Source organism: Balaenoptera acutorostrata, chromosome 2 (genome assembly GCF_949987535.1).
Source record: "Balaenoptera acutorostrata chromosome 2, mBalAcu1.1, whole genome shotgun sequence".
Lineage (NCBI taxonomy): Eukaryota > Metazoa > Chordata > Mammalia > Artiodactyla > Balaenopteridae > Balaenoptera > Balaenoptera acutorostrata.
In genome coordinates this window covers 101,965,220-101,986,480 of record NC_080065.1, presented here as the reverse complement: position 1 = coordinate 101,986,480, position 21,261 = coordinate 101,965,220, and the positions used below count along the sequence as shown (strand labels likewise).

Below are 21,261 nucleotides of genomic sequence, written 5' to 3'. Positions count from 1 at the left end.
TATAGATAATACAGTATTTATCTTCCTGTTCCTCTTGTCTCTGATCATTCTAAGTTACTGCTACCAGAAAAATCTGGCAAAACCAGAAATCTTAGCTTGCCACTAGCCATTTTCAAAAACCTATATATTTTATACAATTAAAAAGAATTAAATTAAAATTCTTTAATTCTTTACATGACTGTAAAGGCTTTCCATATATGCTGTATTCTTATCTCATCACCAGACTCACTCCAGCCTCAATGAAGTACTAACCATTACTAGAATATATCTTATGCTTTCTTTCTTTGTTCCTTTGCTCACTCTGGTAAATTGGTAAAAATGACTTTAGGATGATTTTTTAATGCAGAAATAGATAACTGATACATATACACATTATCTCTTCTTAGAATTCACTTCTTTTTTCCTTCCTCAACCTATCCCCACCTTCATTGTCAAAATCTATCTACTCTCATGGCAAAAGGCTCCTCTTCAATGAAACTTTGATTCCCCACAGAGAATTAGTGTCTCCTTCCCAAAACAACAAGTAATCCTACAATAGCTGGACACTATTATGGTGCATATTTTCCTCATTTCAGTATAAGCTCTAAAATAGCACAACCTGTTTTACTTACTTTTGTGTTCCCCATCATTTCACACAAAGCAGAACTGAAATACATGAAAGTAAGAAAAAAAAGCAATAGCCTAGACAAGTGTTATTTCATTTCAGTTAATTCTTCTTGTATTCTTACCTGCAGGATCCCAAGTTATATTGTGTGCTATTGAGTCCAGAAAAAATTGGCCACTTTTCTGCCACTGACTATATAATTCCTAAAATTAAAAAAAAAGTCATTTAGTCAATAATTATTGGCATCTTTTCTATCAAATGTATATACTGACACTATTTTTAATAATACATGTACTCATTTTTTTAGGTATAATTGACCATGTAGTCATACTTAAAGAGAATAAAATGTTCAGTCAGTCAAGAAAAATAAGGAATATGTGATGGAGATCAGTGAGAGAACATCCATTCCTAGAAGTCCAAAAGTCTGTCTTTAGTATATTTAAACAACCAATAAGTATCTGCCAACTAGGACAACATATATATTAACCTCAGACTTTTAAAGTTATGATTATTACTTTATTATTATTATAGTTACAAAGGTTTAATTTTAAATGTGTCTGTGTCTGCTATTTGAGGATTCCTCCTCTATAAAGTTTCATCTTCACCTGAGGGCGTATGGTATGTGTGAAAATTCAGAATAAGAGATGTTAACACTTCCCTTACATTACATAATTTAAGGGCTTTTCATTCCTTAAAGCAATATTTTTCAAACTTTTTTAACCTGCAAACCAGTAAGAAATATATGTTGCACTATAACCCAGAACACACACACACATACACACATAAATGCAATCTAAGTTCACCCTTACTATATGTGATGCACTCTTAACATTTTCTATTATATTTCATTTTCTTTTAAATTCAGGTTGTGGCCTACTAAGTTGACTTCTCTAACCTGTAATAGATTGAGATCCATAAACACTATCTTAATGTAGTTGTTCCCATACTTCAGTATGAAAACAGCCTGAGATGTTTATTAAAAATTCAAATGCTCAAGACCCATGCCCAAAGGTTCAGATTCAAAAGGTCCAGAACTGGGCACAGGAAATCTGTACTTTAAACCAACATCTCCAGGTGATTTTGATACAGGTGGCCTGCAGAATATGCTTTTTATGAAACACTATCCTGCAGGAATGGCTCTCAATCACAGCACACATCAGAACTCCCTCTAGATCTAGATGTACAAGTACACAGGCACAATCCCACATCTACACATTTAGAATTCCCCAGGGCAGGATCTGGACACACTTATCAACCAGTGATTCTGAAGTGTACCTCTTGTGAAGAACCACCATCTTAAAAGAATATTCCAGAATGTACAAATAAAAGAATATAATATTTTTTTATGAGCCTCTAAGGATTCTCTGAGACTATATCCTGGAATTCAAGATTTTGTGCATCTTCCAAGTTTATGATTTTTCCATTTGATCCAGTTTTCCCTTTATTCATCAGGCTTTTTATTCACCCTCTCTGCAAAGTCAGTGCTGCCTACCAATAAACAAGCCTCTTCTTATTGAATTTTTTACACTATTATATTAAACAATTATAATTAGTACAAGAGAAAATGGGCAAAACCTGAAATTCTCAATTCTACCCTTATCAATAAAGGCATTTTAACATAACAAACTGATTTTTTTTTAAAGTCAGCTATTTCATTCAACAAATACTTATTGAGTATTATTTGAAATACAGTGTTTTGGATGGAGCAACCACCTTTAAAATTTGTTTTTAGTGCTATCAGTTACTAACTCATAAGGGTGTGAGAGCCTCTAACATTGGATTCATTAGGTAATATATAAACACAAATAGAAATGAGGAGAGAATTGTGGACTCTCCTACCATGAAATTTTAAAATGGATATCAATTAACCCAGAGAAAATATTTTTCATTAACACAAGGTAGGGAAAAAGAATGCTCACACCCAGGAATCAAGACAACTAGTTTCACTCTTAGTTCTGTGGCTCAATAGCTCTTTCATTGTTCAAGTCACTTATTTTTGGGTCTCTGCTGCCTTATTTATAAAAAAGAAATATCAGCTGCCCAACTAAGTCAGAGGGAATTTGTAAGATACTAATGAGCTAAGTGAAAATGAAATGAAAGCTATTAAAAGATATATAAGGTAAATCTATTGTTGACACACTGTTTAATTCTTTACATTTAACACCTTTCCACAGTCTTTGACATCAAAAATAAACAAACAGGGCTTCCCTGGTGGCGCAGTGGTTGAGAGTCTGCCTGCCAATGCAGGGGACACGGGTTCGAGCCCTGGTCTGGGAAGATCCCACATGCCGCGGAGCAACTCGGCCCGTGAGCCACAATTACTGAGCCTGCGCGTCTGGAGCCTGTGCTCGGCAACGAGAGGCCGCGATAGTGAGAGGCCCGCGCACCGCGATGAAGAGTGGCCCCTGCTTGCCACAACTAGAGAAAGCCCTCGCACAGAAACGAAGACCCAACACAGCCATACATACATACATACATACATAAAAAAAAAAGAATGTAAGCAGACAAGAATAGCATTAAAAAAAAAAATTAAAAAAAAAATTTAAAAAAATAAAAAATAAAAAATAAACAAACATTAACCAATTTCGGAATTGAGCAAAGAGCCTCTTAAGGTTGACCTGCTTAGTTTCAATAGCTATAGAGCAGCAGATAAATAAACCAGTCCTATGACTCCTACTACAATGCTCTTTAGACCACACCATGCTGATCTTCTTCCACATGGTTCAAATCACTAGTTTACCCTTCAGTAGAGATGGATAAAATAGCCTGTTCTGTCTGTTATCTTTAAGAGCATCTAAACACCCAAGAAATCTACTACATAACCTCAATATTTATAAATTATAAAGTTTTAACCAACTTTCAGTAACTATTTCTGAATATAGTTTCTTTATTAAAAAAAAATTCACTGACCTGCTAACAATTATTACATGATATAATAAGTGCAAGAAAGTAAGTTCAGGGGGTAGGTTAAGACTTTGCAATTAAAACATGTCACTTTAAAAAAAAAAAAAAAAAAAACATGTCACTTTAAGAACAAAATATATAAAGCAGAAAAACTACACAAAAGTAGATCACAGAAACAAAGAACAAGTGCCACATATGACTGGACAATGATGTCTGCCACTAGCAATAAAGTAACTGACAAGTTTCAAGTTGTTGACTCTTCAAATATTTAATAAAAGAAAAAAATGATAGATGGAAAAAAAGAAAAGCATTTCAAGATAATTCATAAGCACAATTTAGTTTAATTCTACTTCAATGAAACATACATCTTTAATAAGGAAGTGGCATTTAACATGTTGTCTTTAGTGTATAATTTATACTGATTTATGTGATGATCACTCTAATTTTGTACTCTTAAAAATGGTATCTTTTAATACACAACACATTTTCATTTCTAAAAGAAAAAGATGAATTACTGACCAAATTTTTCTTTTGCTTCGGTAGATTAACTGGTTCAAAAACAGACATAACATTTCCATAGGATGCTGCAATCTTTTAAAAAGAAAAAAGAAAGAAAACTTACGGATATGTTAACTTACTTATGAATCAAAAGAACAAAAGAAATGAATAGTATAACTTAAAAAATACCCAACACAAAATTTCTTTCACCAATACTTGAGAATGTCAGTTTTGGGGACTACCATATCTGGATCAGAATCCCAGTACTGTCACTGTGTACCAGCAAGTTAATCTCTCTGAACCTTAGTTTCTCTATCTATATTTATAATATGTATAATACTATCTTCCTAATAGGATTATTTTGAGGGTTGAAATAACATTTGTAAAGTATCTGGTAAAGAATTACCTATATAAGATGCATAGTAAATGTTAATTCCCTTCCTCACAGAAGAAAATGTATTGATGTATTCCTTGTCAAGTATGGAATTTGACATGACTTAAAAATCAAGTTTTTAGGTTATCTGTCTTCAAAGTTCAGAATTCTGTCAGTGTATATTTAACTTTTTAGAAGTAAAACTTAGATCTATTCCTTTGTAAACTCTCTAAGGAGTATATTTTTTCAATATTCTATTTTATTTGAGTACCTTTCAAATATTTACTCTTAAATCAATGAAGCATAACCCTTGCTGGCTCTGTTTTATAAGGTAGCTACTACTATAGCGTGAGCGAGTCACAAATGAATATTAAAACATCAGAAATCAGATAGATATATAGATAGAATGAATGATCAGGGATAAAAATAAGAACATATAATCTAGTGAAGACAGAGTAAGAAATGAGGATGTAACATACATATGGAAAAAAAAAACTTTCAATGGATATTTTAAAGTGTTCTGAGGAGATCTTAGAAGGTAGAAATCATCTGCACTGAGTTCACCTGGGAGTATTTAGTTTGCGCCTTTAAATGTGGATAGGATTTCAAACTGCAGTGAGTGTTCAATTTTAGAAATAGGGCACAGTATGAACACAAGTGTAAATTTTTTTTTTAATATTATTTATTTGGCTGCTCCGGGTCGTAGTTGCGGCACATGAAATCTTCGTTGCCACATGCAGGATCTAGTTCCCTGACCAGGGATCGCACCTGGGGCCCTTCCATTGGGCATGTGGAGTCTTAACCACTGGACCACCAGGGAAGTCCCCACAAGTGTAAATATTAAAAGAGGTAAAGTATGTTGGGAGGTGACTGACCACCAGCCCAGGTAGAAGAGAGAAATAATGGACATGAGGCCAAAAAGGCAGGTGTCAGTGGGTTAAATAAGGTCTCAAACCAAGGTGAACAATTTGAACTTTTCTAAGTTCATGGGAAACTAAGAATGGTTTTAAGCAAATGAATAAGTCAAATGCAGATGAATTTTCTTAGGAAAATTAATCTGGTAGTACTATAAATAAAAAAACAGTAATGATAAAATATTGATGCCTATGGTATCAAGAAGCATTTCCTTCTAAAAGGTAAACAGAAATCCCAAGTACCAAAATCTACAAATTTTTGTCTTGATACCTTAAGGAATCATTTGAGTATACTGATATCTGTGAAACAAAGGAAATTTACCCTTTATTAGAATAATTATAAAACCAAATGACCTCTTCATTCTAACCTGGATTTCATGTAATATAGCTTATTAAAAGATAACTCATATTGAAAATTACTAAAATTAGATTTCCAACATTAACAAGCTCTATGTGAATCTAAATGGTATAAGTAAGTTTTTATATACAATCAAAAGATTACAGAACTACAGAGCTAGGAGATCAAACATGAAGAGAAAGGGAAAGAAGTCTCAAGGATTTTTAGCATTCCATAATAAAAATCACTTTTGTAGTACAGTGAGAATGAAAGTCATGAACAAAAGAAAGACAGATGAGATACCTGTAACTGTACTGAAAGGAAGGAACATAGGAATAACAAAAAGAACAGTAGTCCAAAAAGTAGGCAAAGACTACAAGAGTTGAAACTCCTTTGTTATGAGTATCTTTAAACTAGGTCCCAAGAAGTAACTTTTCAGAATGGCAGGCTTATTAGGAATGATTACATTTAAAAAAATAAGGTTGGGTCCATTTTGATTTCTCACACAAAATGTTCTGGTAGAATCATAGTGTCAAACAATATACATTAATTAAGTATCTAGCAAAAAAATTAAATTTGCACAGTTCAGCCTAGTCTAGCTACAACTGTACCTAGGCCTGGTCATCTATGCCTATACGGTGCTATATTAAGCTATATACTATACTGCCTGTAAGTTATAACTCTCCCAACTCTGGTACTATATAGAACTGTATTTAACCTGATGTTAAATCATATGCACTGTTTCTTTTGTTTTTGTTGCTTTCTTACTTTCAAGGTAACTTTATACTTTCCATGTGTAAACAGAAATTCAAATTAAATTTTTCATTTTTCTTATAGACTTGGAATAAATTATTTAAAAAATTATACAATTTATGTTCATTTTTGTACAAAGTTTATCTAGAAGTTAAAAGGAGATAACTACCTGTTTACAGACAAAAAAGGACTCTAACAATTTCTTTTCAGGGTTTATTTCTAAATAGACTGAAGTTTATTGTCATTCCTTTCCCTCAATCCAATCAATTTTTAAATAAGTAAGCTTTACACCTATTCTACAGGTAATAAATATTACATTTGTTTGTCAATTCATGGAGAAAACTATGATATATTTCAAGATTATACGAGAACAGAATTCCTGACAATCTCTAATATACATCTGAGTCAGGAATTTTGTTCTCTAGAGTGCATCTTTGAGAGCCAAAGAAATCTGTAGCTACATTGTCTTGGAAACACAGCAAGGCTCTAATTCAACAGGAAATAGATACTTCAGAGACTATACTGACAAAAACCATATTCAAAACAAATCTCATATCACAAGATTACAAACCTTGCCTTGTTGCATTGAACAATCTACACATCCTACTTGAATATTTCCATGTTTAGCTCCTGGGATTATTTGCAGTCTTTCAAAATCACTTCCCAGTATAACAATGTCACATCCAGATGCATAAGCCTAAAAACAAACAAAAAAAAGAACAAAGTAAAATAAAAATGATAAAATTGTCAAGAAAATATCATGTAGAACACTGCCGTTAAATATTATGTTTTAACAGACTAATTTTAAATATTTTTAAAAATCTTTATTATTTGAGAATATTCCCCTTACCTCCCATATACAGTCCCATCAGTCAGTCCTTTCTGCAAAATATATACCAATTCCTTTCACTTTTTCCATCTCCACTGAATGCTACTGCCCTTATCTCAACTACCATAATCTCTCTCCTGCATTACTGTTTATACTCTGACTGCTTCCATTCTTGCTTCCCTCTAATTCCTTTCCACACACAGACAAGAGTGATCTTTTAAAAATGTTTATTACACCAAGTAATTTTCCCTTCAAGTTTCCTCATTGCATTTGGAATAAAATCTCAACTTCTTACCAATGTCAATGCCCTAAGTGATTGTCCTAATTCCCCAAATCCATCTCAAGCTACTCTTTCATCCCCTCAATTGGCTCCTGCCCTTACATTGCCCTTCTTTCTGTTTCTTGGGCATAACAATCTTTTTCCACCTCAAGGTGGTTTACCTTCCTTCTATCTGCCTGGTCTTTGTCTAACAAGCTTCTTTTCAACATTCATGTCTCAGTTCCTGAATATACTCATATTGATCAATATTCTTCTCCCTTCCCCTAATTACTTTCCATCACACTACTCTTTTTCTTCTTCATAGCAAATACCACAATTTGTAAATATCTTGCTTGTTATCCATTTCCATTACTACAAGTTAAGGTCCAAGACGAAAAGGTAGGGTTCAAGTTTATCTTGTTCTCTGCTCTTAGATCACAGGAGTTTCTTCCATTTAAGAGTACGTGGCTGTCATCCTAGAATTTACATGCAGCATAATTCTGAAAATAAAATATCTATCACAAACTGTTTTCCAACCTAAATTCTTAAAATTTTAGTAATTCTTTACTTTCTCATCACTTTTGCACATATACATACACCTTACTTAATGTAAAAAATATTATACTTAATATATACTTCATGACCGTAATTCCTACCAAAGCCAAAATGGTTCTGTACAAGCTACCAAAAAATATTAGAAAAGGGACTTGAAAGAACATACAAATAAATCTGCTCACATTACCAACAAGAAAATGAGGCCTAAATTGGCCGACAACTTCTTAGTGGCAGCGTGAGCTTGAGAACTCTGATCTCTTGATTTTTGATCTAGTGCTATTTTGATGGCAGAACAGGAACTTCCCTAGTTAAGCATGCTTGTCTGGAATTTTCCTAAAAGGAATTAGGGGAAATCAAGTCTATTTCTACTAGTGCCACACAGTGGAAAAAATTGGCTCAGTAAACAAACAAAAAACCTCATGACAGTCTGCTCACCTAGGTGTAAATATCCACAATAGGATCATAAGGCTTGTCACAAAACTAACAGCCAGAATAAATTCCAAAAACTAATTTATGAAAAATTTCATTAACAATACTCTAAAATACCTTAATATTTTAGAAACTGATTTTCTCCTGAATATTAAATTTTGATAAAATACTGATTGTCACTGTTTACCAAAATACTGTATTAAATTTGGAATTTACAATTTAGATTTCCTCCTCACTAAACAAAATTTTCTCAGTTTCCATTAACTAGAATATATATATATATTTTAAAATGTGTTCATAACTTTGCCTTCTTTTTGTTTACCTGCAATTATCTATCTACTTACAGATATTGTGTTGCACCTATTTTTGTCAATCAGGACTCTAAGTTTTCCTGAATTACGTCTACATGAATCCTGAAGTACCTCACAAAATTACTGTTTAATTCAACAAGTATTAAACATTTATAAACTTGATAAATGCAAAGTTACCTCAGAAATAAACATCTAGCCCTATAGAAAGATGCCAACTTATAATACAAATAAACCTTGATCATTCAAAGACTTATCCAGTTCTGGATTACCCTTGTTCTTTTGCTGCTGCTATCATACTATCACTGCCTGTCAGTTAATTTTTCCTTAGTGACGGTACTAGAAGGTGCAAAGCTATCTATCCCTAGTTTTGGTAAACTTTAAATTGAATAAAAATTATTGATCTTCATCTGGAATATCTCTCTCATTCAGTCCTCACTTTCTTCTTTCAGAGTTATAACTAATGGATGGCAATAAACTGGTAAATGGGAAAAAAAAAAAGAATATAACCGACTGCAGTTCACACTTCATCAGTTGACTATTATCCTTGGGGCTTATAGTAAAAAAACCTCCTGGTTTTCTTGACTACAGAACTTCAATTTTTATAGTTTATTTGACTGTATAATTAATTAAATATAAAATGCACTAAAGACTGAAACTATATTTGTGTTTTGTTCCATTTCTTAATCATTTTCAAGAATGTGTAAACATCTCCTTAAAACTCCTGCTGTGCACAGAATACTGGCTGAATAAACTGGGTACATAGCCACGATGGGAGTATTAAACAGCTATAAAAAGAATGAGGAAGAAATCTATGAACTGACTTGGAGTGATTTCTAGGGGAGATTATAAAGTGAAAAAAAAAAAAAGTAGAAAAGAGCATATATGGCAATTTTTTGTGTGTAAGGAACAAGGTAAATAAAACACATGCACCTGGCTCGCTACAAAAAGGAACAAAGAGAGAATAAAACTAGGGAAAAATGAAGTTGGATACTTACAAAGGGGGAGAAGATGGAGTGCAAGCAAAGAATAACACTTCTGAGTATAACTTTTTATATACGTACGACTTCTTTTTAAATTGAAGTATAATTGACCTACAGCACTGTTAGTTCCAGGTGCACAACACCGTGATTCTACATTTCCATACATTATAAAGTGATCATCATTAAGTCTAGTTAGCATGTGTCACCATACAAAGGTATTACAGTATTATTGACTATATTCCCCATGCTGTACATTTAATGCCCATGACTCATTTATTTTGTAACTGGAAGTTTCTATTTCTTAATCTCCCTTACCTATTTCACTCATCCCTCCCACCTCCCCCTTCCCTCCCCTCTGGCAACTACGTTTGTCCTCTGTATCTTCGAGTCTGTTACTGTTCTGCTGTTTGTTCATTTGTTTTGTTTTTTAGATTCCACATATAAGTGAAATCATACGGTATTTGTCTTTGTCTGACTGACTTCACTTAGCATAATACCCTCCAGGTCCACACATATTGTCACAAATGGCAAGATTTCATTCTTTTTTTTATGGCTGAGTAATATTCTACTGCATGTGTATACATGTATATACACACACACACACACACCTTTATCCATTCATCTACCAGTGGACACTATTTATGACTTTTGAAACACGTTAACATCATACATATTCAAAAAACTGATGTAAATCAATCAGAATGGGGGGGAGGTGAAACAAAGGAACTAACTACATTTCAAACAAATACTATATCTACACTGAAAAAAAGAAGGCAGGCAGGAACTAAGTAACTTATGAACACAGAATTTGACTATATATTTGCAGCCTTGGAGAGTGAGAAGGAAAAAACTAGTCTTCCTCCCATGGTTCTCCTTTGCTCTCACATTATTACCACATTCACAACACTTCTGACAACAGATGTGTGGGGGTTTTAACCACACCAAGCAAGCAATTCTGTGACACCAACTGAGTATCCTACAATTTAACTCAGTCCTGACACTATCTACCTGGAGATAGCATCAGATCCCACAAGTTAAAGGCTCAGCCTTAACTGAGACTGCCCTCCACTTCAGATGCTAATCACAAGTAGTAGGTCCTCAGATTACCCACAACTTCTGTCCTAGTCAAAGGTTCCCATGACCTCTTCCCCCTTGGATTTATTTGCCAGAACAGTGAGAAGAACTCAGGGAAACACTTATGTTTACCAGTGTGATAAAGGATACAGATAAACAGCCAGAAAAAGAGATGGGGGTGGGGAGGGGGGCACTTTTTTGTGCTTTCCTCTATCTTTCATTCACTGTAGTCATCTGAGCCTATTTGTTCTTTTTGACAGGGCCAAATGCTAAGTGCTTTTCACTGGTATCTCATTTAATCCTCACAACAAATCCTGTGAGATATTTACTATAATCAATCCATTTTACTGATAAGGAAACTCAACTTAGATTGAGTAATTGGCTCAAGTCTCAGAGCTAGTATGAGACACAAATGAGACTGAAAGCAAGTTATAACTAATGGGAAAGAACATGCTCTTACTCCTTCTGCTATGCTGCCATACAATGCCTTATAAATAAACATGATGTGAATTTAATAATTGTCCCCTAATTTCTTCCTATAATTAAAAATGACTTCTTTGGATGTAAAGCAACCAGAATTCCCATAACTGCTGATACGAATGTAAAATAAAATGGTACCACTACTTTGGAAAGCTAAACACAGTCACACTCAATGATCCAGAAATTCTACCTCTAAGTTTATACCCAACAGAAATGTGTCTATATGTATACTAAGAGACATGTACAAGAACATTCATAGCTATTCATAAAAGCTCCAAAGTAGAACCAACTCAAACATATAATAGAATGCATAAATAAACTGTAGTATATGTATTTTAAATGGATAGCCATCAAGGACCTACTGTATAGCACAGGGAACTGCTCAATATTCTGTAACAACCTAATTGGGAAAACAATTTGAAAAAGAATAGATACTTATAACTGATCACTTTGTTGTACAACTGAAACTAACACAACATTGCTAATCAACTGTTCTCCAATGTAAAATAAAAAGTTAAAAAAAAAAAACTGCAGTATAATCATACAGTGGAATACTATAAAGCAATGGTTCTCAAACTCTCTGGTTTCAGTAATCCTTTGTACACTTAAAAAAATACTGAGGATAACCACCCTAGCTTCCCCCTCCCGAAGAGCTTTAGTTTGTGTGGGTTATCACTATCAATATTTACTTTTAGAAAACTGAGAAAATATAATACACTAATTGATAAGGTAATCAAAACTTCCCAACAAATAAAAGCCCAGGACCAGTTGGCTTTACCAGTGAATTCTACCCAACATTTAAAGAATAATTAACACCAATCCTTCTCAAACCCTTCCAAAAAACTGAAGAGGCCATTTAACAAGGCCAACATTACCATGATACCAAAGCTACACAAGGCACTATAAGAAAAGAAAATTACAGGCCAATTTCCCTGATGAATATAGATGCAAAAATCTTCAACAAAATACTAGCAAACTGACTTCAAGGGCATATTAAAAAGATCTTACACCATAATCAAGTGGGATTTACCCCTGGGATGCAAGGATGGTTCCATAAAGGCCATATATGACAAGCTTATAGCTAATATACTCAATGATAAAAAGCTAAAAGCTTTCCTCTAAGATCAGGAAAAAGACAAGGATGCACACACTCCCACCGATTCTATTCAACATAATATTGGAAGTCCTAGCCAGAGCAACTAGGCAAGAAAAAGAAATAAAAGGCATTCAAATCAGAAAGGAAGATGTAAAATTGTCTGTTTGCAGAAGACAAGATATTACATATAGAAACCCTAAAGACTCCACCAAAAAACTGTTAGAACTAATAAATGAACTCAGCAAAATTGCAGAATACAAAATCAACATACAAAACTCAACTGCATTTCTATATGCTAACAATAAACTATTCAAAAAAGAAATTAAGAAAATCCAATTTACAACAGCATCAAAAGAATAAAATACTTAAGAATAAATGTAACCAAGGTGAAAAGTCTTGTACACAGAAAACTATAAGACATTGATTAAAGAAACTGACAACACAAATAAATGAAAAGACATCTTCTGTTCTTGGACTGGAAGAATTAATATTGTTGAAATGTCCATACTACACAAAACCATCTATAGAGTCAATGTAATCTCTATCAAAATTCCAGCGGCATTTTTCACATAGGGAAAAAAAAAATCCTAAAATTCACATGGAACCACAGAAGACCCCAAATAGCCAAAGCAATCTTAAGGAAAAACTAAGCTGGAACCATCACATTTCCTTATTTCAAACTATGTTCCAAAGCTATAAAAATCAAAACAGTATGGTATTGGCATAAAAACAGACACATAGGTCAAAGGAACAGAATCATGAGCCCAGACATAACCTACACATATATGGTCAACTAATCTTTGACAAAGCTGCCAAGAATATACAACAGAGAAAAGATAGTTTCTTCAATAAATTGATGCTGGGAAAACTATACATCCACATACAAAAGAATAAAATTTGACCCTTGCCTTACATCACACACAGAAATCAACTCAAAAATGGATTAAAAACTTAAATCTAAAACCTGAAACCACAAAACTCCTAAGAAAACATAGGGAAAAAGGCCCTTGACAATTAGTGATGATTTTTTGCACACCAAAAACACAAGCAACAAAAGCAGTAATAAATAAGTAAGACTACATTAAACTGAAAAGCTTCTGCACAGCAAAAGAAGCCACCAACAAAATGAAAAGGCAACCTAAAAATGGGAGAAAATATTTGCAAACCTTATCTGATAAAAAATTAATATCTAAAATATATAAGGAACTCATATAACTCAATACCAGAAATGAACAAACCAATTAAAAATGGGCAGAAGACACAGAAATTTTTCCAAAGAAGACGTACAAATGGCCAACAGGTACATGAAAAGATGTTCAACATCACTACTCATCATCAGGGAAATGCCAATCAAAACTGGATGAGATATCACTTCATACCCATTAGGATGCTATCAACAAAAAGATAAAAGATAAGTGTTGGTGAAGATGTGAAGAAAGGGAATCTTTGTGCACTCTTGGTGTGAATGTAGATTGGCACAGCCACTGTAAAAAACAGTACGGAAGAGTCCTGAAAAAATTAAAAGCAGAACTACCATATATTCCACCAATCCAACTTCTAGGATTATATCCAAAGATGATGAAATCACTGTAAGAGATATCTGTACTCCCATATTCATTTCAGCATTGTTCACAATAGCCAAGATATGGAAACAACCTAAGTGTCCATCAGTGAATGAATGGATAAAGAAAATATGTTTTACACACACACACACAAACACAAAAGAATATTATTCAGTCATAAAAAAGAAGAAAATTCTGCCACTTGTGACAACCTTGTGGGCATTACACTAAGTCAGACAAAGAAAGACAAATAATGTACATATGTATTCCAGTTATATGTGGAATCTAAAAACACTGTACTAATAGAAACATTGTACTAACAGAATAGAATGGTGGTTGCCAGGGCCTATGGATGGGGGAAATGGAAGATGTTGGTCAAAGGATACAAACTTTCAGTTATAAGATGAATAAGTTCCAGGGATCTAATGTACGCCATGGTGACTATAGTTAACAATATTGTATTATACAGTTGCAAGCTGCTATTAGAATAAAGCTTTAATGTTCTCATCATAACAACAAAATGGTAATTATGTGAGTTAAAGGATATGTTAACTAACCTTATTGTGGTAAAGATTTCACACTATATATGTGTATCACATCATCACATTGCACACCTTAAACTTACACAGTGTTCATGTAAACTGTATGTCAATAAAGCTTGGGGGGAAAAAATAGAGAGATGAATCTGTACAGAAAATCCAAACTGGATATCATGCAAAAATCACTTGAAATAGACATATCTTCTTATGGATATTTTTAATAGATTATTAAAATTAATTCAATCTCTAGAGTTTATATAACATGATGAGTTAATAAGCATGGAAGTACACCAAATCAAACCAGGAAAACAAACTTTAATTCAAAATGGGCTCTGCACCCAAAGTTCATAGCAGCACTATTTACAACAGCCAAGACGTGGAAGCAACCTAAATGTCCATCAACAGATGAATGGATAAAGAAGATGTGGTACATATATACAATGGAATATTACTCAGACATAAAAAAGAATGAAATATTGCCATTTGCAGTGACATGAATGGACCTAGAGAATATCATACTAAGTGAAGTCACAGAGAGAAAGACAAATATTGTATGATATTACTTATATGTATAATCTAAAAAATAATACAAATGAATCCATATATAAAATAGAAACAGACTCACAGACATAGAAAACAAGCTTATGGTTACCAAAGGGAAAAGGGAGGGGGGCAAGTGATAAATTAGGAGTATGGAATTAACATACAAACTACTATACATAAAATAGATAAGCAACAAGATTTACTGTATAATACAGGGAACAATATTCTTGTAATAACCTATAATAGAAAATAATCATATATATGTGTGTGTGTGTATATATATACACACACACACACACACACACACACACACACACACACCCCTACACACACATATCTCCAAATCACTTTGCTGGACACCTGAAACCAACACAGTATTATGAATCAACTGTACTTCAATTTTAAAAGTCAATCAATGTAATTCACACATAAACAAAATAAAGAAGAAAAAATAAATAAAATGGGCTGTGTGTGATTTTTAAATAATCTATCTTTACTAAATTCTTAAATAAAAATAACCCATCTACCTGGTTTTAAATAAAAACCTAAGATGTAATACTATACATAACATTCTAAACCAAAATCTAAAACTAGTTTTATAGATTTTTTCCAAAATAAATTGTTCTGAAAAATTCATTTCAAGGTACCCTATTATTATCAAAACAATAAGAACAGCACTGGTTTATCAAATAAATTGCCACACTACCTAAGCTTCAAAATTAATATGTATATATTGTAATTGGTACACTAGCTGCTTCTGTCAAAAGATCTGTAACCAGAATAACCTATTACTAAGCAATGAAAATTAAATTGAGAAATGAAAATCCTTTTATTAGGCATACGTAATATTGGGTTTGCTAACTTTGAGACTAAACAAGGTGCAAAGAAAGAGCTGAGTTCATATGTGTGCTTTCAAGCATACAATTGAAACATGATTTTTAACTTTAAATTTGGCAGACAACCTTCTCGAATATTCAAAAATTACTCAAGGCTGCAACAGTCAGCATTCTAATTTGGAAATCCTGTGATTTCCGTACAACACTTAGATTTCCTGTTTTCACTGTTTTGTTTTAACCAACCACACCAGGTAAATATCCCAAAGAATTTCTTCCTGGTATACTTCCTGGTTAAATGAGTTATGTTTGGCATGTTGTAATTAACATTATTCTCATTTTTTTAAACACAACATTAAGAATTCGTATTACTTCAATAATTTTAAAGGTACCTTAATAGTATTTAAAACATAAAATTTTAAAATAGGCTAAATATTTAAAAAGAAGTCCAATTTGTACTCGTAATTGCATATGAGCACCACAAAAATCATTCTCCTTCTCCAGATACAAACAGTATCAAACTTTCCCCTCCTGTATCTCTCCATCCACAAACATTAACGTGCTTCTCCAAAACAAGAACCTCCTATAAAGGTTTCCCTATAGTAAACAAAACAAAAAGTTAAACTAAAGGATGCTTACTATTACAGAAAGAAGGAGAATGCTAATTCAGCCTCCATTCCTCTACCAACACCCAGATAGCTGCAGTCAGTCTTTTGACTTCTAATCTGGGTCCCCTTGGCTGGGAACACAGAGTTGTCTAATACAAAAGGGAGTCTGGAGTTATTACATGTTTGTTATCCCTCGTATAGCAAAGGCATTTAAATTCCAAACTAGAGACAGCAAGTCCTAAATATTAACACAATCTGTCTCTTGGAAATTATCTCCCTTTCCATTTCAGTAAAAACATAATTTCAACACTAAGTATGGATAATCTATTGTATATTAAAGCACATGTCACTAGCATGCACAGAAATACTAGAAAATCCAGATTCTAACTAACTATGCCTGTTTTTAACTTATTGTCTTTTACAAATAAAATTTTTATTCTAAAAACAAAAGTTGTCAACAGATCAGAACCAGGTTGCTCATATACTTTCACTCTAAAGACAGTATGAAATTAACAAAGGAAAAGGAGTGAGAGAAAAATTCATGTAAATAAAGAAAAATTAAAGAATTTTTGCTTCGGATATCTGAAATCTCTCCTGGTTACTCACCTGATATTTATGGCAAAATGTGTAATAAATGACTTTGGAAAAAAATTTTTAAACTTTAATTGAAGTATTTTATTTGGACTCGAATCTAAATTATTAAAAATATTTTTTTTAAAACACAATTTTTAATTATATAGCAATAAGCCTTCTTTATCAATTAGTCATCAATTCAACCAGTATTTATCAAGCACTTTTTATGTGCTATGCATTATAATGAGTTTAGCCTTTATAATAACTGACATTTTTAAGGGTTTTATAGGTACTAAGCAATGAACTTAGCACTTTTTCATGCAACAACCCTATGAATAAGTTCTTCTTTAGCCCCACTTTACAGATAAGAAAAAAAGAAATTCAAAGAATGTAAAAGAACTTGCCCACGGATACATAACTAACTATAAGGACTAGGTTGGAAATCAAATTCAGGTAATGACTCTACTATTAGGTGACACCAGTACTTCAATCACTGTTCCAGGCACTCACAATGAAACTCTGGAAGACATACACAAGGCAAGACAGGTCACTAATATAATGAAAGTGCAAACAAAGTGCTTTGAAAGTATAAGAGAAAAGGTCACTGCCTACTAGAAGCTTTCTTATTAAGAGAAAAGTCAAAATTGTTTGATGCCAGTTTAAGTAGTAAAAAAGTATCTAATACTTACATATACCAACTATATTAATTTCATATTTTAAAATCAAGAATCCATGAGAAATGGCACTCAATTTCATTTCAATTTAAAACCTGTCAGACTGTATTCAGAAAACAGGATCTCATCTCTTGTAATCTTTCAAAACAAGAACAAATAAGTTATCTGCAAACATGCAAAGAGATGAATTACTAATGTAAAGTCTGTCTTTAGAGAAGGCATAATGTAACAGGAGAAACACAGTAATTCTTCAAGTGGGCCTGCAAGAGGAAGATTTCACGTCCCTAGCTCAAGTAAAACTGGAATTTGGGGAGAGTTTTTTAGTCTGCACATACCATCTACCATTAATGTTTGTTCTCTTTCTATGAAAAGAAAAAGAAGCCAAAATCAAAAGAGGTTAAAAACAAAATTCAAGGAGTAAACAACAGATTTTACATTTTAACAAAGATAGTAATTTCAAGAGAAATAAATTTAAGATGTATATAGTGTCCAGTAGACTGAGGGCAAGAAACTTGGCTTATAATGGAACTATCAATTTAATGTTAGAGAGTCAGGGATGGATTAGCTGCAAAGGAAAAAAGATGATTGTTAATAAGCTACCAACAAAATTATAGAGACCTGGGATCTCTTTATACTAAATAACAACAAAATGTTTATTTTTACCTTATTTACTGGACTTATTCCTGAGATCTGGAAGAAATCTGCAGTAGGCTTGGTGGGAGATGATTAAAGCCTGGTCTATGGAAACAGACTAAAATTCAGTAGAACTGTGCAACAAGCTACATGATGGCGTAGGATAGTCTTATCTTTGGCACATTAACTCATCTCTCCTTTAAAATAACAGAAGCATTCACCAAGATTTTATATACACTTAGAAGGGTCATCTAGGTGTATAAATAGGCCAACATATTGTATATGCTTTGAAGTTCACACCACAGCTTACATAGATTCTGAATGCCTTCTCAGAAAAAGTTGTTAGAATTTACATTGGAGGAAGCACTCATATAATTTTAGGCAATGGCAGAGAATGTAATGTTACCATCCTATAATCTCCCACTAGCAAAATCTTCTTAGGATGATCTTTATTTTCTAAACAGCAAGAGCAGTGAGCAATGTTCAACTGCGGGGAGACTATGGTTGCCCACTGAGACCCTCAGAGTTCACTCTCCTCTTGAGCACTGAGGCGAGGTCAACTTTTAGAATTAGAATCTCTAAAACTGCTAGTGTCAAGTGCAAGTTAAGGTGTGTATGAGTCACTCTACAGGGGAGGTACAGACTCTATCTGAAAGCAAAGTACTTGGTTGGCAGAGATCTAAAAGCACAATTCAGGTATTAAATGCCTACACCATGTTAAATAATAACTACTTTTTTTTCCTATTATTTATTCCGACTGATAAAGACGACAAAAAAAGTCAAAATCGGATGAGAATAAAACCTGGGGCATCTATTAACGTGTTTATTTTGTTTCACTTTTTTATGCAAAATTACGTTTTAATCACAACTAAGAGATAGCCATTCAAGTTGTAGCAAAAATCATGAGCACTATACATATATTCAGATATAGGCTATCATGTGCAATACTGACTTATAGCTTGAAATTATTATAAAAACTATACTTAATTCTTTAAAAAAACCCACCATGGTTAAGGCAGAAAATGCCAATATACTGGTAAGGAGCAGAAGTTTGGGGCCCTCTTCCTTTCACTATCTGGGGAAAACAAATGAAAAACAAGACACTTCCATTTAAACTTTAACCTGGAATTACCACTACACACCAAAGAGGAGTTTTCCTAAGAAACAGTAATGCAACTTTTAGTAATTAATGTGAACAATCTAAAATAAATATAAGCCTCCCAGGACTACTAAACTGTTACATATGGAATTAAAAGGATGGCAGGAGTGAACCATTTACGAAAAATAGTTTTTTCTTTCCAAAGTTATTCCCAGTGAATTTAAAGAAAAATAAGTGAAAAGCACTGTTTTCACTATATTTTTACTCAGCGCTAGTTGTTGACAGCTACCTGTTTTTAAGACACCCACTCTTTTTAACTACAAAGACACTTGACCTAAACTTAGAGGAAGAAATAAAACCAATCCCAATTATTCCCCAACTTGACAATTAGAGCCTATGGAGTGGGGCAATAAAAAGCCCCCACACACATTACACACCAACGATTCTCGGATAAACGACTTTAGTGAACCTCCCCAGCCCGAGGACGTCAGATTAAAAACTTTAAAAATCCTACAAAACATTCTAACTTCCGAGTTTAGCCTCTGTACATTAAGTAACTCAATGACCGAAGCATTATTGCCTCCTTCGTTCTCAAAGGCCAGGTCCGCCGGCCCTAAGGAGCTGGGACCTCCGTAGCGGACGCCCCGCGAGGGCGACGAGGCTTTCTTGGCCTCTGCCCGTCACTCTGGGCCGAGCCCGGCTGACTCAGGGGCGCCGACTCGCCACGGGCGACGCGGGAGCCTCCCTCACTCACCGTGAAGCGCTGGTCGCCAACGCTGCCCACGGAGAAGCAGTGGTCGCCGGGGTTCACAGCCCCAGTCAGCACCTGGTGCAGGTTCATGTCGGCGCCTTAATACAGCAAAGGATGTCGCGTCCGGCTCATGCCCGGGATCAGCGGCCGCTTCCCTCCCTCTTTCCCTCACAGGCGGCGGCCACTCTTGAGAGGAGACGGCGCCAGGCGCCAGGAGCGGGAGCCGCTCAGCTGCGGCCCGCAGCTCATCCCGAGCCCACGCGGGCGAGGCCCGGAGGGGGCGGACCGGCGAGCGGGCGGAGCGCCGCGCTCGTCCGCGCACCTGTCACAACCCGCGCGGGCCCAGGTGAAACTCGGGGTCGACCCAGCGGCCGCGACCCCGGGCCGACTCACCGGCCAGGAGGGACACGCCGTCCACAACACTTTCTCTGGGTTCTGGGTGGCTGGCCCGGACCGAACCCAAGTGGCGCAAGCAGCACTCGCTCGTCCTCCCCACCCCTGACCTGGCTCTTCCCTGCTCCGGTGCCTGCCACCCCCACGGGCCTCGGCCGCTCTCTACGCGTCGCTAGGTCCCTTTGGCGGAAATATCGCGAGAGTCTCGCGGCGAAAAGGAACACTGCGGTAAAGGATTTACTTTTTTACCACAGTGTACAGAACGGCAAGTGGAAAACGCCTCTTCGAGTGAGATGTTGGCCAATCCAGAGATCCAGTCCACCTAAGGCTCCGCCCACTGCTGAGGACAGACCAATCTCTTTGAGGCTTGTGAGGGATGGTGTGCGTTTGAATGTTGAACGTAAGGAACCTAGTAAAAACATAAAGAGCCTTGGAAGAGGTAAGGGTTGTCAAATTATGCTTTAGGTTAGGGCTTAATCTGACTGTTGGGCCAGAAAGCTTAAAAGGGAGAAGTGCATTATAAATGCAGTTGCGGTGTCTTCGGTGCTGGTAGAGACTACAAGTCCCAACAAGCACCGCTCCCCTAGGCGGCCCGCGAATACTCCAAGTGAATGTGAACCCTGCAGTGTCTCTGTCCCCGCGCAATGGTTACCCCGG

At 34.9% G+C, this 21,261-nt stretch overlaps 1 protein-coding gene across 4 annotated transcripts in view; it reads right to left on the bottom strand.

The window, feature by feature from the left end:
* The window catches only part of DMXL1 (Dmx like 1), a 133,643-nt gene extending 112,853 nt beyond the window's left edge, over positions 1-20,790 (bottom strand). For 2 of the 4 annotated variants that reach the window (XM_007180964.2, XM_007180965.2), the window contains exons 1-4: positions 20,215-20,790; positions 6,955-7,080; positions 4,028-4,099; positions 729-807 (exon numbers count right to left, since the gene is read on the bottom strand). In XM_007180964.2, the coding sequence (XP_007181026.2) occupies positions 729-807; positions 4,028-4,099; positions 6,955-7,080; positions 20,215-20,301 (364 nt within the window). In that variant the 5' untranslated portion in view covers positions 20,302-20,790. The remainder of the gene's footprint in view (positions 1-728; positions 808-4,027; positions 4,100-6,954; positions 7,081-20,214) is intronic. The other 2 variants (XM_007180966.2, XM_007180967.2) reach the window with 1 other exon arrangement.
* Positions 20,791-21,261: the final 471 nt, after the last annotated feature.